This window comes from Neolamprologus brichardi, chromosome 23 (assembly GCF_056152115.1).
Source record: "Neolamprologus brichardi isolate AB-2024 chromosome 23, ASM5615211v1, whole genome shotgun sequence".
Lineage (NCBI taxonomy): Eukaryota > Metazoa > Chordata > Actinopteri > Cichliformes > Cichlidae > Neolamprologus > Neolamprologus brichardi.
In genome coordinates, this window is record NC_142125.1 from 1,776,279 (window position 1) to 1,793,171 (window position 16,893).

General features: G+C 41.6%; 1 protein-coding gene and 1 long non-coding RNA gene across 6 annotated transcripts in view; one reads left to right on the forward strand and one right to left on the reverse strand.

Moving 5' to 3' along the window:
• LOC102793208 (voltage-dependent R-type calcium channel subunit alpha-1E-like) overlaps positions 1-16,893 on the forward strand; it is an 82,657-nt gene that overhangs the window by 62,634 nt on the left and 3,130 nt on the right. For 2 of the 4 annotated variants that reach the window (XM_087836120.1, XM_087836121.1), the window contains 17 exons: positions 563-764; positions 1,008-1,172; positions 1,883-1,993; positions 2,082-2,162; positions 2,252-2,437; positions 2,529-2,620; positions 4,565-4,733; positions 4,854-4,981; positions 8,190-8,286; positions 10,108-10,213; positions 10,306-10,413; positions 10,554-10,654; positions 14,040-14,146; positions 14,270-14,435; positions 14,588-14,716; positions 14,983-15,130; positions 16,695-16,876. In XM_087836120.1, coding sequence (XP_087692246.1) covers positions 563-764; positions 1,008-1,172; positions 1,883-1,993; positions 2,082-2,162; positions 2,252-2,437; positions 2,529-2,620; positions 4,565-4,733; positions 4,854-4,981; positions 8,190-8,286; positions 10,108-10,213; positions 10,306-10,413; positions 10,554-10,654; positions 14,040-14,146; positions 14,270-14,435; positions 14,588-14,716; positions 14,983-15,130; positions 16,695-16,876 — 2,278 coding nt within the window. Of the gene's footprint in view, positions 1-562; positions 765-1,007; positions 1,173-1,882; positions 1,994-2,081; positions 2,163-2,251; positions 2,438-2,528; positions 2,621-4,564; positions 4,734-4,853; positions 4,982-8,189; positions 8,287-9,011; positions 9,109-10,107; positions 10,214-10,305; positions 10,414-10,553; positions 10,655-14,039; positions 14,147-14,269; positions 14,436-14,587; positions 14,717-14,982; positions 15,131-16,694; positions 16,877-16,893 lie in introns of all 4 variants that reach the window. The other 2 variants (XM_087836119.1, XM_087836122.1) reach the window with 1 other exon arrangement.
• LOC148095948 (uncharacterized) lies at positions 445-15,555 on the reverse strand. 2 transcript variants are annotated; one of them, XR_015717190.1, is made up of 4 exons: positions 15,441-15,555; positions 1,871-1,990; positions 941-1,160; positions 445-749 (listed from the first exon to the last, which is right to left on the reverse strand). It is a non-coding gene; the product is annotated as an uncharacterized LOC148095948 (long non-coding RNA). The 2 variants fall into 2 exon arrangements; XR_015717189.1 differs by lacking the exon at positions 15,441-15,555 and having other exon boundaries at positions 1,871-2,172.

A 16,893-nucleotide genomic window follows, 5' to 3' on the forward strand; every position in this document is an offset into this window, starting at 1 on the left:
CAAGTATTGCAAGTTGTCCTGTTGTCATCCGTTCTCGTAAAGTATAATCAAACTTTTGAGCGTTTGAGCCGCTTAGGCGCCGTGTTTCCTGCCAGGTAAATGGCGCTCCGCAGTGTGGTGACGTCATTCGGGGTGACTGGAATCGATAAGGGAATCGTTTGCAAAAATGGCAAACAATTCCAAGGAATTGAAACAGTGGGAACCGGTTCTCAACAAGAACCGGGTTTCGATACCCATCCCTACATGTCGCTCTTTACACCACAGGCGTTGCTGGAGCTTCTTCAAAATTTCCTCCACACACCGATTTAGGTTTTGGGGACCGATATGAAGGCTGTTTGGTTCTTGTTGGTCATGGTTTGATTAGCATCTATATCAGCATTGGTTTAGCATTGCACCACTGCTTTTAAGATAAGATAAGATAACTCTTTATTGTCATTGCACAGTCATACATAGTACAGTAGTACAATGAAATTGGAAAACTGTCCTACGTCGGCACTACATATAACACAACACGACACGATATGACATTCACGACATGACACGACACGATATGATTTCCCAGGGTTCTGCAGCACTCTGTGGATGTGACTGAAGAGGACAGAGGTCCGAGCCACGGCAACAGGATGGAGATGTCGATCTTCTACGTCATCTACTTTGTCGTCTTCCCGTTCTTTTTCGTCAACATTTTTGTGGCTCTCATCATCATCACCTTCCAGGAGCAGGGAGATAAGATGATGGAGGAGTGCAGCCTGGAGAAGAATGAGGTGATGACATGCAGGAATCAGTATTGGTACAATCTAGTGAAATTAAATATGCTAGTTAGGATGCTGCTCGCAGCTCTTCTTGGCATGTTAAAGATCAGACATGGAAAAGCCCCATCAATCAAAAATACAGCACACAATTCATTCTCTTTGCTTTTGTCTAATCAGAATTTCCTCACATTTATTTTCCGGCTGATTCTTTGTGCTCACTGCCGTGTTTTAACTGTCGTTCTCTCTGCATTTCAGAGGGCATGCATAGACTTCGCCATCAGCGCCAAGCCCCTGACCCGATACATGCCGCAGAACCGGCACACGTTCCAGTACCGTTTGTGGCATTTCGTCGTGTCGCCTTCGTTCGAGTACACCGTCCTGGCCATGATCGCGCTCAACACTATCGTCCTGATGATGAAGGTGAGGAAAAGGAGGAAACGACAGGAAAGAAATCAGAGAACTTATTAAATTTTGCATTTTTTAATGAGAGCAGAACATTAGATTAGTGATAAATGAAAGCAGAAGGACTATTATCTGCCTCACGTCTTTCCTTTCTCTGCACTGACTAGTCTGGTGTGTTATTTTCCACACATCCGTCTGATAGGAGAGCACACCTTGCATCACTTCTCAGCAACATATTCTGTGATGAAAGTGCGACTGTTAACACTTCGGGTTTAAAATAAGCCGAGGTGCGTCACTCTGCGGTAAAATAAAGGATGTGCTCGTCTCTCGGCGCCGCTTGAACGCGCTGTGATGTTTGCGTTTGGATCTGCTGATGTTTTTGCAGTATTTATTTTCTGATCCGGCCTCTTCTGGGGTTGTGCTGCTTGTTCAGACAGACAGGCGCTCAGTGACTCAGCCTGTATTAAATATTGATCTATAATGTCCGTGCGCTGCTATTTAGCATGACCTCATTAACTGTGGCCGCCGCCCCCAGAGGAATGACTCCTTTTATAGTGCGACAGATGAGAGGTGCAGAGACAGAGGTACTATTTATGGGTCTGGAGGAATCTTCCATCAACCTGCAGATCTACAGAGTGCAGTTCACACCCGTCAGAGAGGTTGATGCGCAGTGAACAGACTTCTTTAGCTTCCTCATAATAAAGATTTGTATTTACATGTGTTTTCAGTATTACTCCGCCCCGCCGGCGTACGAGGCTGTGCTGAAGCACCTGAACACGGCGTTCACTGTTCTCTTCTCTGTCGAGTGCATCCTTAAGATCTTGGCCTTTGGCTTTCTGGTGAGAGGAGACAAAAACACGCAAAGCCTTAGAGTGAATTCAACAAGTGTTTGGAAACGACTCAGAACAGCTTTTCCTGTTTCAACAGAACTACTTTCGAGACACGTGGAACATTTTTGACTTCATCACCGTTTTGGGCAGCATCACTGAGATCGTGGTAGACCTGCAGGTAAAAAAAAAAAAGCACTATTAAATGTTCCTCTGTTTCAATATGCTGTCACAGTATTCAACTTCTCCCGTCTTGTGTCTCTCTGCCAGTTTGTTGATACGATCAACATGAGTTTCTTGAAGCTGTTCCGAGCAGCCCGTCTGATTAAACTGCTAAGACAAGGCTACACCATCCGTATTCTGTTGTGGACCTTTGTTCAGTCCTTTAAGGCTTTGCCCTACGTCTGCCTGCTCATTGCCATGCTCTTCTTCATCTATGCCATCATTGGCATGCAGGTGAGAAGTTCCCCTGCATCCTAGGTGTATTTTTATGGTGAAATAAATCATTCAGAGTGACAGTAAGGTTGTCCTCGTTCGTGTCAATCAGGTGTTTGGGAACATTAAGTTGGACGAGGAGAAGCACATTAACCAGCACAACAACTTTAAATCCTTCTCTGGTGCTCTGATGCTGCTGTTCAGGTAGGACACTTCAGTACCTGCAACCTGATTAAAATAGATGCACTATTGGAAGCTATGTAATCTAAAAATGTGGGTTCAGTTAACAGCGCTCCAGTTCAGCTGCTAAATAAGTTTCTGAATTGTAGTTTGAATTATGTCGCGAGGTTACAGTAGCGAAGAGCTTTACTGTCCCAGTGTCCCCGGCTACCCTGAGTCAAGTGCACTGAACTTCTTACCTCGTTATCAAATTGCTTGGCAGACACTTTGAGAGTTTTAACAGATTAGTGTACACAGATGTCTGGAAGAAAGCGTTGAGTGATTGAGTTGTGTTGATGTTCAACATTGTTCTCATGTGTCATAAATTTCAAGGATGACTGTGTAGCAGGTAAGGAAGGTACGGTGGCCCTGAGAGGCCAAACGGACTGCAACTTCAGAAAACACTTGGAAAAAGAAAAATGCTGCAAAAAGAAAAATGCTGCAAAAAGAAAAACACTGCAAAAAGAAAAATGCTGCAAAAAGAAAAATGCTGCAAAAAGAAAAACACCTGCAAAAAGAAAAATGCTGCAAAAAGAAAAACACCTGCAAAAAGAAAAATGCTGCAAAAAGAAAAATGCTGCAAAAAGAAAAACGCTGCAAAAAGAAAAACACTTGCAAAAAGAAAAACACCTGCAAAAAGAAAAATGCTGCAAAAAGAAAAACACCTGCAAAAAGAAAAACACCTGCAAAAAGAAAAACACTTGCCAAAAGAAAAATGCTGCAAAAAGAAAAACACCTGCAAAAAGAAAAATGCTGCAAAAAGAAAAACACCTGCAAAAAGAAAAACACCTGCAAAAAGAAAAACACTTGCAAAAAGAAAAACGCTGCAAAAAGAAAAACACCTGCAAAAAGAAAAACACTTGCAAAAAGAAAAACACTGCAAAAAGAAAAACACTGCAAAAAGAAAAATGCTGCAAAAAGAAAAACACCTGCAAAAAAAAAACACCTGCAAAAAGAAAAATGCTGCAAAAAGAAAAACGCTGCAAAAAGAAAAACACTTGCAAAAAGAAAAACACCTGCAAAAAGAAAAATGCTGCAAAAAGAAAAACACCTGCAAAAAGAAAAACACTTGCCAAAAGAAAAATGCTGCAAAAAGAAAAACACCTGCAAAAAGAAAAATGCTGCAAAAAGAAAAATGCTGCAAAAAGAAAAATGTTGCAAGTGTTTTCTGAAGTTGCAGTCCATTTGGCCTCTCAGGGCCACCGTAGTAAGGACCCAAATGCAGGAGAAACTCAGAAAGAAACTCCGAGGCAGCAGAACTACTGAAGTAGACAAAATAATTCTGGATAAACAGAAACTAAGAACCATGAACCACACGGCGCATACAGGAAAGGTAAATAAGAACAAATCTCATCTATATGTTATTTACAATAGAACACAAAAATGTCTCAGGAGAGCTGGGGACAAGAAACTAGGACACCAAAGGAAACATGAGCAAACTAAAAAAAACATCAATGAAAAATGGTCAGACTGGGTTGTTGACTCATACATTCAGAACATGTCAAGGTTTTAGTCTATTAAGTATTTAGTGCAACATTTAGAAACATTGCAAAAGAAACAACTGTATAAATTAGCATAATTTCTGTCACATTACAGTAAAAATTGGACCGCATCCTCTTTACAGTAAGGACAAATCTGTGCTTGTCCACTAACTGCACTCAGCTTTTATCCGCAGATAGTTGTGGTGATCAGCTGGTCAGAAGTTTACCGTGCACGTTCATTGGACAGGGTCGCAGTAATTTTCTCTAACCAGTGTTTTCCATCGTGTGGCTGCAGTATTCAGTATTATCCACTAAACAACTAAATCTCACATCTAAAAGCTGTTTCTGAAATGGAGCTGCAAGTCTTACTGTGGTTGCACCCTCCAGATGGCAGGCTGTGTCCTGACATCTACTCCTCCCCCTGGTGTCGTTTAATGTTTGTATCCAGGAGTGCTACTGGGGAGTCGTGGCAGGAGATCATGTTGTCTTGTCTGGGAGGACAGAAGTGTGAAACGGACCCATTGCTCCAATCAGAGTCGACAGACCCGGAAGGAGGCTGTGGTTCCGACTTTGCCTATTTCTACTTTGTTTCATTCATCTTTTTTAGCTCCTTCCTGGTAAGAGAAAAGAATCTTGGCGATCGCTCACCCCTTTGTTTATTTGCAACAAGAATAATCATAATTTTTCCCACAGCACGTTTGGCACATGTATATGTAGCTTGTGCTTTCTCCATTCAGATGCTGAATCTGTTTGTGGCTGTAATCATGGATAATTTTGAATATCTCACCCGAGACTCGTCCATCCTGGGTCCCCACCACCTAGATGAGTTTGTTCGAATCTGGGGGGAGTACGATCGAGCTGCCTGGTCAGTATCCTTGAGTCTTTACTCCAGTTTACACACAAAAGTTGATCTACTGGTGGTGTTATGATTATGATATGATGTGAAAACCTGTGATATAATACAGCTTCCTCGACCTTGTCATCGACTTTGGTACACCACTACACCCCCCCGAACCTTTAAAGACCAACTTGTGAAAATACATGAACTGGTCTCTGAAAAGAGCACGTTCACATATTTTTACTTTAAGGGAATAATGAGATTTCATTTCAAGTGCTCTCTGGTAATGCTCATGAATATTCCCTGTGAAGAGTAATGCCCAGCTTTGGGCAAGTTACTTTGAAAAAGTAATTAATTATAGTTACTAGTTACTTCTTCAAAAAAGTAACTGAGTTACAAGATTCTAAAAGTAATTAATTACTTGAAAAGTAACTATTGCGTTACTCTGGGGTTCAGGGTATAATTGGCCATTTTTTACTACTTTTCCCTCCACATTTCACCTTTAAAAACTACCGTACTCAGTAGTACTTAGTTACTTTGTCTTGTTTGGTATCATTCTTTTCAGCACAACCTCACGTGTCTGAATTTATAGTCATGTTTTCATTTTGACAGACTGTATTAACACAATTGATCTAAAATCAGACAAAAAGCATAAAATCAGAGTAGAAAGTTATATTTTTTACTGTAACAACTACAAACATGTTTAATGATCATATTTCATAACTTTAAATGCAAATAGAAATTATCAATTTTAAAATCCTATGCACAAGTTTTGCAAACAACAGAACAATCAGCTGTTCTTCAATAAGATGTCACACAAATTATTTGTGCCACTGCAAATATTTCTGTCCACTATAAAGGAAACATCACAGCTGATACCTGCAGGTCTGACAGCAGCAGGTGTGTCACTCCTGTTTCTACCTGGAGACAGCAGTCGCCTCATTGTTCTGACACACAACACAAAACTATCCACAACACTACACACTAACTACATAAGACAACACATTAACTACACACTGCAAACACGCTAAACATCACAAATCTCTCACATCTCAAAACTCTCTCTCTCTCTTCCTAAACAACCAAATGTCATGTTGCCATATAATTTTTTGATTGGTCGACATAGTGCATTTTTCCACCAACACAAACGGGCTGTTTTTGTTTTGTTTTTTATGTTTTGCTCATAAGCAGAGAGTGCTCGCTGCGCTGTCCTTAGACAGCAAACGTGACGAAACTATTGAGGAAAAAACGCGTATATATTGTTTATCATGAGTCTGATTTTATGTGGCCCATCAACACAATTTATAAACTGGTATATATCACCTTGTTGCTTTGTCTTTAAGTGGTCATGTGATTGGCTTACCACGACTACTTTATTCTTCCTCAGTCAAACAGCAGCACTCATGCAGTTGTTTTGCCTCCTGAGCTCCAGGTGTTTTGCCAAAAAGCTGTAGCGCCCAGATTACTTACATGCAGTAAGCTGAACACAGCTTCAACCGTCTGTTTGTTGAAATATAGTGACGCGACCGCTCCACATTTTCTTGTTGGTAACGGTGTTGTAACGATAGAAAGAGTAATTAGTTAGATTACTCGTTACTGAAAAAAGCAACGCCGTTAGTAATGCTGTTACTTGTAACGCCGTTATCACTGGTAATGCCTGTTAATTAGACAAGAGGAGAAGAAAGTTTCTCTGCAGTCGTGAAAAAATGGTGAAAAATTCTCCACCAAATTAGCAGCAACTTACAACCTTCACAAGTATGATGCAGAAATGTGAAGCATGAATCGCACTGACTTAGAGAATGGCCATATACATAGGAGACACCTTAAACATGCGAACAATAAACATATTTGGATATTAATGGATTAAATGTCTGATACGTCTCATTTCTAAGATTCAAACCAGATTGTTTTTTCAAACATGTCTTAATAGGATCCACGTTATGATTACACAACCCAATTCCAGAACCTGAAATGCTGCGTGAAATGTAAATAATAACAAAATCCAACGGTTTGTCAGTCTCATATACACATATTTTATTTACAATAAAACACATAAAATGTGATTATTTAATGAAAATGATGAGCTCATTTTGGATTTTATGACAGCAGCACGTTGAGCCAAAACAGCTGTTACTAAAAAGAAACAGCTGGAATGTTTAGCAACTAATTGCTGGGTTAGTTAGTAAATGGTAAATGGCCTGTATTTGTATAGCGCTTTACTAGTCCCTAAGGACCCCAAAGCACTTTACACACACATTCACACACTGGTGATGGCAGCTACATTGTAGCCACAGCCACCCTGGGGCGCACTGACAGAGGCAAGGCTGCCGACACTGGCGCCACCGGGCCCTCCGAGCACCACCAGTAGGTAACGGGTGAAGTGTCAACGACCAAGCCAGGGCTCGAACTGGCAACCTTTCGATTACAAGGCGAACTCCCAACTCCCAACAACTCTTGAGGCCCAGTTAGTAACAGGTCAAATACATTATTGGGTCTAAAAAGGGATCTCAGAGTCTGAGGAGTTTGGAAAGAAAGTGTTTGGACTTTACTTCTTCTTTATCATACGAGCAGAAACTTCGGCTGATTGTGACCTACACCCGTCTTCACACCTTGGCTCGTGTGATTAGGTAGAGGATCATTTAGGGGGTCCATTGTCCCTTTTGGGGGGAAACTCCCACAGGGTTTAAATCTGGGACTCTCCACCATTTGACCTTAGAACTGAAGAAGCTTCTCGGATGAGAGGTGAAACGTCTTCAAGCAACCTAAAGAAGTCCAGATGCTTTTCTTTCCAAGCTCCTTTGACTACGAGGACTTCACAGGCATCTCAGAGAGGCAGAATTATACAGAGGTTCAACCATCTCCAATAAACTGCATCTACAAATGTGGAATATTTTCAAAATATCCACCTATCAATCCTGGTATATCTGTTATAATCATCTGATATCTGTTACATGTTCGATCTGACCACAGTGGGTTTAGCAAAGCAAACAATAACTAACTCTCTTTTTTCAGGACTTGGGGAATGTGAGAGTGACCTGTGTCTGCTGGAAGTATTACTGCTTTGTTTAAAAATCAGACGATTAAGAATCGATTAATGTGATTTATTCACCACCAATTTATTGTTGCAATTTCTAAACCTGCTGGGTTCGAGGACAGCGCCTCATTGGCCCTTATTGTGCACTATAGTATGAGTCTGTAATTACACCATGACTAAAGACTTGTATGTTTTTCCCAGTGGTAGGATCCACTATAAGGAGATGTACAAAGTTGTACGCACTATCTCACCTCCCCTGGGCTTTGGAAAGAACTGCCCCCACAGGGTGGCTTGCAAGGTTTGGTTCCCCCATATCAACAAACCTCCCCTCTGCCTCTTTGATGTTGGATCCTTCCTGACTTCCTCTTTTCCTGCCTTCCCTTCCCTTCACCAACTGTGACCCCCCTCCCCGCCGCTTGATCGTTAGGGGCGTGTTAATCGGGTCAAAGAATGACAATAATTCAGTCTTAGGGTACTAAGGCACATAACGTCCCTCAATTTCCACACAGCTGTAAATCAGTAGATACACTTTAATTACACTAAAACTCCTCTTTGAGGCTTCGAGTCTCATTTTGATATAATAATTGACCAATTTGAGGGAGTCCGGTGTCTTTCTACCTTTTGGATCTGGTTTAAAGATGTTTGTCATTCTTCCCCACTCCCACACAGCCCAATGTAAGTATTTAGTATTTACACCAGATCCTGCAAGGCTGTCATTCCTTTTCTCATCCTGTCCAAGGTTTTCTCCTTTCCCAGATTTCTATGCCCCTTTGGCAGCATAGAAAGAAAACAACCTGCTTTAGTCTCCTCGTGTGTGATTGCCTTGGAATAATCCTTTCTCTTGTATCTCCTCTATTCTTCTTTTTTTACCCCTCTTTTTCCTCCACCATCCCTCGGGACTGCACTTCCCCTACACCTCCATCGTCTTTCAATTTCTCCTCCACCTCCAACATTGTCCACTTCCCTTCCCTTCCCTCTCTTTTCGTCATTCCCTCATTCTTCATGGCTACCTGGCGCCCCCAGTGGTCGTATCCATTACACTGACATGTATGAGATGTTGACCAACATGTCACCACCTCTAGGCCTGGGCAAGAAATGCCCCTCCAAGGTGGCATATAAGGTAGACTGAACACCAAGACTAACAGGCACCACCTTCATATTTCAATCAGCAGAGATGAGCTCTGTAAAACATCGTTTTGTGTGTCCCACACTGAAAAAGGCAAACATTTTTGTGTGTGTCGATCATATGATGCAGTATTGCTTGTTGAAGCAGTTTTAAGTTTGTGTATGTGTCCACTGGGGCATGGTTGGCGCTACAGTAATGATTTGCCTGTTTGCTTTGCATCCTGGCAGAGAACTCGGACGGATGAAAGACAGATTGTTGCTGCTGTTGATTATTTAGCCAGAGAGGAGACGTAAAGTTGTTAAACATCGACATGCTGGATCTGCCGGCGTCTGTTGTCAGATGATCTCCCGGCGTTCATACTTTTGTTTCTTCCATCTACCCGTCTGCACGTGCCTCCTGCCACAGCCTCTTGTTGCCTCGTTGTTTGTGCGCTTTATGCATGCTGTTTGAGTGAAGCTGCAAGCATGCTCCATCGCATGTGCATGTTTTTTTAACCTTCAAGTATAGAAGGACAAAAGAGGGCAAGTAAATATGTCTTATTTCTGTCTTATTTTGACATTAAATACAAATGTTGTCTTCATTTAAAGAAATAATGATCCGCTTGCCTTTTCTCTCCTCCTGTATTGATCACAGGAATCTTATTCAAACTGGATTTAACTAAAACAAATTTAAAGCTAAGCTACAGGGAAACCGTTTCCCGTTAATTAGCCCCATGTTTGATATCTAAATGAGGAACACTGATATAAAGTTGTTTTTTATAATGAATGTGATGTTTTGGCTTTCTGTTCATCTCTGCAATGTTTTGATTTTAACATTTGCTAAATTAGCATTTGGAAAATTAGCTTGAGTACACGTAGCCCTGCATCAGAATTCATGTAGCGATAAGCAGTCACGCCGTTGGTCGTTGCTCGGGTTGCACTGTGCCGTGTTGTGCCGTTGCCGGCTGGGATTGTGAATTATGACTGACTATGAAACCTTTGCTGATGTCACCAGAGACTCGTGCTGATGAACATGCCTGTGGACGATGACATGACGGTCCACTTCACCTCCACCCTGATGGCCCTCATCCGCACTGCCCTTGAAGTCAAGATAGCCAGAGGTTAGACAGAAACAGACACACAGTGCGTTTATTTAAACGTGGGTCAGTTTCTGTGTCTAATTTTGTGTTTTGGGCATTTTTTTTATCTGAAGGAGGGGAAGATAGGAATCAGATGGATTTGGATCTGCAGAAGGAGATTAGTGTGATCTGGCCTCATCTCTCTCAGAAGACGCTGGACCTACTGGTTCCAATTCACAAAGGTAAAATCAACATCATGACTTACCAGTAAAATAATATATTGCATTACACTACGAGCCATCACCGGTGTTATTTCAGTGAAATAGTTTCAGTTTGATAGAGGTGGATAACGTCTCACTGCTTTCTGCCTTCTCCTTTACAGCCAGTGACATGACCATCGGTAAGATCTATGCTGCCATGATGATCATGGACTATTACAAGCAGAGCAAAGCCAAGAAGCTTCGACAGCAACTGGAGGAACAGGTGCTTTTTTTTTTAAATGATCATCTTGCTGAACCGCCGTTCACCCACTGATGTTAATGTGTCATAGTTACATATTAAATTAGGCTCTTAGGGTTATTATTTTTTAATTAAAATGTTCATCATCTCCAAGCCCAGTATTAAAGTAAAACTTAACTTAATCAGACTCGGGCGAGACGAAATATAATTGCATGTGCTGTGGTTTGCAGAGTAAAAGGCAGACATCCACACGCTCGCAGGAAACCAGGAAAGGAAGAGAGCAAACGCGTTACAACAAAGACATTACACACTCACTGGTCACTTTATTATTAGGTGCATCTTTCCAGCAGTGAGTTGCACTTGCAAACATTCCTCAGAGATTTTGGTCCATGTTGACATGATGGACTTGCACAGTTGGTGTGAATCTCTTGTTCCACAGTAAAGGTGCTCTACTGGATTGACATCTAGTGATTATGGAGACCGTTTGAGTACAAGGAATTTATCCTGTTTGAGAAACTAGTTTGAGATTATAGGTCAAGACTCCAGTGCTATCACAGCACTCTGCTTACAGCTTCACAAAAATCTGAACCGTAAAACACAAACACTCGCAGGGACCATGCCAACATGGCCCAGGGCTCGCAAAATTTCAAAATCCCTGGTAGCCCTTCGGGCAGGGACTCTTCAGTTTTTGGAAGCCCAAAATAAATTTAAGTAGCCCGAATAAAAAAGAGAGCAATTTTTTGATTGATGTTTTGTTTCCTGTTTTGTTTCCTTTACAATATTATACATTAAAGTATAATATTGTAAAGGAAACAAAACATTAATCAAAAAATTGTTGAAAAACAAATTACAACATTGTATAAAAATTACAATCATCAACTCCAATACTTGGTTCTAATTGAACAGAAATTTCTATGAACTTGTAAGAACTGTGTAGAACATGAATCAGTCTGTGTCAGATCCTGAATCTGAAATTTCCACTGAAGTCACGGGTAAGAGGCAAGTGGAACCAAGATCGAGGCCATTTGCTTTTTGAAGTTTGCAAAGACTGCTACATTGTGCCAGTGGTAGCTCACTCTTTGCAACATAGTAGCTGTTCTAAACAGATTTTCAGGTTTATTTTTAGTATGTTATTTGCAATTGGTGTTTGTTCTGGGAAAGATATTGCAGACTGAGCAATAATGCATTTCTTGCATTTCTCATGGGTTCTAATGGGGGCCTTTCTTAAAATGACTGGTCCCAGTCGAGGGAAAACCAACAACACACCCGGCAGAACATTATGTTATTTACACGAGTGCACAAAAGTGGTCCGCATGTGCGCATTCGCTGTCAAAATAAAAGACGCGCACCAGATAAGAAGTTGCAACACGAGTTTGTGTCCATATAAAAGGCTGTTTTTGTCCGCTACAGTGGGATTTTCACGGCACATTCTGCACCACATCTCTGTGCGTTCATGATTTGTTTGAAGCCAGCTCACCTCCTGCAACCACTTTTCCGAGAATACGTGCTTCTTTTGTGGTTCGGACTCCTGACATTTCTTTGGAGGTGGAGGAACATCACAGTAATTGCTTAAAGGAGCTTCTTCGACATCTTTAAGAGTTCTAAACAAATGTCTGTCCTCCTCCAGAAAATCTTATGTACGCAAACACGCGTTGCAACTTCTTATCTTGTGCGCGTTTTTTATTTTGACAGCGAACGCGCACCTGCGGACCACTTATGTGCACCCCTGGTTATTTAGCTCGTCATATTGCAGCCACAGAAATTCTTTTGTCCATGAAACCATAAAGCTGCACTTTCTTTTTGCCTTATAGTCTGATTTGTCATAACTTTTCCGTTTTGTGGTAAGCTTTTCTTTGGCTGTCACTTCTTCACCCTGACCTGTCTTATTTGGCTCAGCAGAACTAAAATATATATCCTGCTGCTTTTACACACGCACTCACATAATGCTCAGCGATTCTCTGCGCGATCAACCTCTCACATGTTTAAGCTGCAGGAGATTTCACTTGTCATGTCTGCATAGTGAGCTAACGATTGATAAGACGATGTCAGAGGAATTGGTGCGAAAATGATCGTCACTCACCAATCAGTGCTGTCGCTCTCTATACACAGTTCGCGCGATTGCAAAGTGAAAGCAAAAAACAAGCGCAAATTCTGGCTCATCGATGCCAATGACATAATTACCCAGCTACATTGCCGAATAAATGCAAAAGCATTGACATATATTTTTCCTTCCTATGATAGTCCGACGGGCAGGGCAGAGGATAGATTTTGGTAGCCCAACTGGAAAAATCGCCAGCCCCGGGAAGTTGGGCTAGCGATTTTGCAAGCCCTGTGGCCACAAGATCAGTCCTTCCAACAGTAACCACGACGAACCACACTTATACCCACAGCTTCACAGCTGTCGAGGACCTTTTGCAACTTTCACCTTCTCACGATAAATGAGGACAACCCTGCAGAGGTTAAATGCCATCAGTTTTTATAAGTGAAGAAGCCTCTTGGATCAGAGGTGAAATGTCTTGAAGAAGCTAAAGAGAAGTTCAGCTGGAACTCAACTCAGGCTCTTAAGACTATCATGACCTATCATGACCCGAATGACCGAGAACCTACACAGACATTCAAAAAATGTTTTAAAAGCAGCACTGAGCCACATAAAAACACATAAAACAGCTGTTTAAATATGTTTACATTAGAGGTGGGAATCACCATACATCCCACGATACGATATTATTGCAATTTTTTAAAATATTTTGCGATATTCAGATTCTGTACATAACGGTAAACTTTATCAATATTCATTTTCTCTAATATCAAAGTCTCACACTCAGTCTTTCTCTCATTTCAGTTTGATTGTTGACAAACTGAACGGTTTGTATTACAGTCTAGTCCAACTTAACTGAATCAACCATCTGGTACAATTATAGCTATTCTGAACTATGCAGTTTATGAAAACTATGCAGCCCCTTCAGCAACTGAAGAATTTGAAAGTAAATTAAAACTAAATATAATTTTACATTAAATAAAAAAGTTTTAAACTTAATTAAAATAAAACATGTCTTAAATTAAAATAAGTAAACTGTCATGTTTATTGCTGCCTAAAACAAGTTAAACACATTTGGACAGTGAAGGAATGTCAGGATTCTTGCTCAGAAAAAGGATCAACATGCTCTGAAGTCAGAGCACAAAAACCTTTTTTGTAACAAAATATCAATTTCTGCTGTCCCTGTATCCATACATTATTAGCAAACAAAATATCACCATACTACACAGAATCGATTTTTCCCCCACCCCTAGTTTACATATGTATCATAAGCAGTGTTGTTAGGAGGCCCTTTGATTTTCATGTTTCTTACCCTTGTATGTTTATCCTAGTGACCTGTTCCTGTTTCCATGTTTCTTTGTCTCCTCGTAGAAACACGCTCCTATGTTCCAGCGTATGGATGCTTCCTCTCTTCCACAAGAAATCCTATGCAATGCCAAATCCCTGTCATTCCTAAGGCATAGTGCTGGATCTGCTCTGTAAATATTAAACTTTTAATCTCCTCCAAAAGTTACAAGCTTTCAGTTATTTATGATGGCAGAGAATACAAATTCTGGTTGTTGAAGCAAACGGGCCCATGATATTTTTCTGCATCCACTTAGTACCAGAGGAGGTTTTGTGGCACTCAGCCCGATCTCTCCCCAAGAGATGTTCCTGCAACCGCTGTCCCGCCCCAGAGAGGAGAAAGAGGAAGACGATGAAGATGATTACCATTCACCCTACCACCCCTACCGCATTCACCACCACCATCATCATTTACACACACTGGTAACAACTTGCTGTTATGAAATCTAAATCATCTGTTCCAATAAAGGTTGAGAAAATGTTGATTTTCAGTTGATTCGATGTTTGAATGTCGAGTCTGAGCAAAAGCAGTGTATAAGGTTTGCTCAGCCTGCTCCTCTGTGGTATTTGTGCAGGTCCCAGAGGTAGTAGCGTATAACCAAGTGATGCAGCAGGCCCGGCAGGACCCAACGCTAATGAAATCACCTCAGCGTACAGCATCTATCAGAGCGTCGTCCATGCCCAGGCTGGCTGCTGATCCTCAGGTAATAAAGAGTAATAACCTTTATTCAAACCTATATTCAGTAACAAATCGTATAGTAGTAGGTGCTTTAAAAATCAATAAACTATTAAAATCCACACAGGGCGCATTTAATATGCTTGTATTTGCTCCTCGACAGCAGTGAATAGAAACAATTTGCCCGCACATTTTAAATGACTATTACAGACACCAGAGAGAGTTCGTGTGCTCATTGGTGTCATTCCTGGTTACTTAAATAATGCGTCTTCTGGTTGTTTTGCATGTATATAGCCTGGGATGTCTGCAGACAGCAGGCTGATGAAGCGCTCCTTCTCTACCATCGGAGACCAGTGTGTGAACGGTCTCTGGCAGGAACAGCACTCTCTGGAGAGGATCAGCCCTGATGCCACATACAGGCCCCGACAGAGGAGCTACAGAGGTCACTATGCTGCCCTCACGACACGTGACCATGTGAAGCTAGACAGCTAGCGAACAAAATAGACAGATCTTCCACACAAGGCTTGCTTTTCTTGAAGATCCTTTAAAGCCTTATCCTCTCTCAAGGCTTCTCTTTGCTATTTCTTATTTGTAACTGAAACATACAGAAAGTGAAAATAAATTGCTAGCTAATACACATCTTAATGACAAACTTACTGATTAGCCTAGCTTAACACGTGCGTTACATTAGCATTGCCGCTAACTCCAGGTAAACACATATAAAAGTTATTTCTGAACACATTAATACTCACAAAGACGAACGTTTCCCAAGGTACAAGCGTGTAGGGCACTCTTAGCGTGTACATGAACTCGTTCACTCTTTTAATACTGCCGAAGCACTTTTCACGGCATTAACGGAGAAAACACGTCAAAGATAGGTTAATGATCAGAGCGCTCCCTCGCTCCCATTTACGCACATACAATACAAAGATTGCTTGTGGTAACGATGTCTCACTCTGAGCAAATTTCGAACCCAGACATTTTAACTGTTTTTAGCATGAATTACTTAAAATATTTCTTAACTTTGAACTTATTTATCACTTTGCTTATGTAACTTAATCAGACTATGCACTAACTACTCATTTTTGACCAAAAGGCATAACAGTCACTAATTACAACCGTGAAGCAGCTGCTGTGGTTTGATTCTGATTCAGAGTAAAGTTTTGGGGGGAAACTGGTCAAAAAAAGACTATTGTGCAAAAGTCTTGAGCCACCTCTCATTCTTTATATTTCGCTGAGTGATTTTGAGCAAATATTTGTACTGCAATACAGCACAAAAGCAATAAAATGTATATGTAAATAATTCCTCTTAAATGACAGCCACATCTCGTTAGAGGCTGAAAGAATTTCTGACATTTCTTCTTCTGTTTACATCTTTGTTTCAATAAGTTACTCAGTGAAAAAAAATACTGATTCCATGCCTAAATTATATAATCTCTATATTTGCCATATTCACTGCCAACACCCAGGCAGTCGGAGAGCTTGCTCTCCACTGAGGAGTAGTAGAAGGGAAGCAGCAGCTCCCGGTCTGGGTGAAGGAAGTGCAGCTGCTGCTGGGCCTTCTTTACCAGGGCGTTGGTGTTCTGGGTCCAGGTGAGCGCAGTGGAGATGTGGGTGCCCAGATACCTGAAGGTGGAGACAGATTCCACCCATTCTCCATTTATGGCGATTAGAGGACCTTTCTGTGCCTCCTGAAGTCCATTATTAGTTCTTTTGTTTAAAGGATGTTAAGCTTCAGGTTTTTTCTGAGCACTACCTCGGCCCTGTACCCTGTCTCATCATCTCCATCAGAGATGAGGCATTGGTGGGGTGTGTTGGTGTACAGTCATGTGTGTACAGGGTCTACAGCAGGGGGCTGAGAACGCAGCCCTGCAGGCATCCGGTGCTGAGTGACAGTGGGGGGGAGTGGGCATGCATGATAGATGTACGTAGGCTGAATGCAGGGGGAGACTGTTGCAAAGTCTTGGTGCCACAGACTCAAAGGCACTTTGATCTTGTACTCTCAGGTCCTAGAATCAACCACAAAGAAACGATTAGTCACGAGAGAGGGCGATCCAAGGAGCGCCGCCACCTGCTGTCCCCTGATGTGTCGCGCTGCAACTCTGAGGAGCGGAGTCGAGACCCTTCGTGCGAAAGGAGAAGGTCCCGCTCACCTAGCGAAGGACGCACACAGACCTTACAGAAACAGGTGCTTCAGTCTTTCCT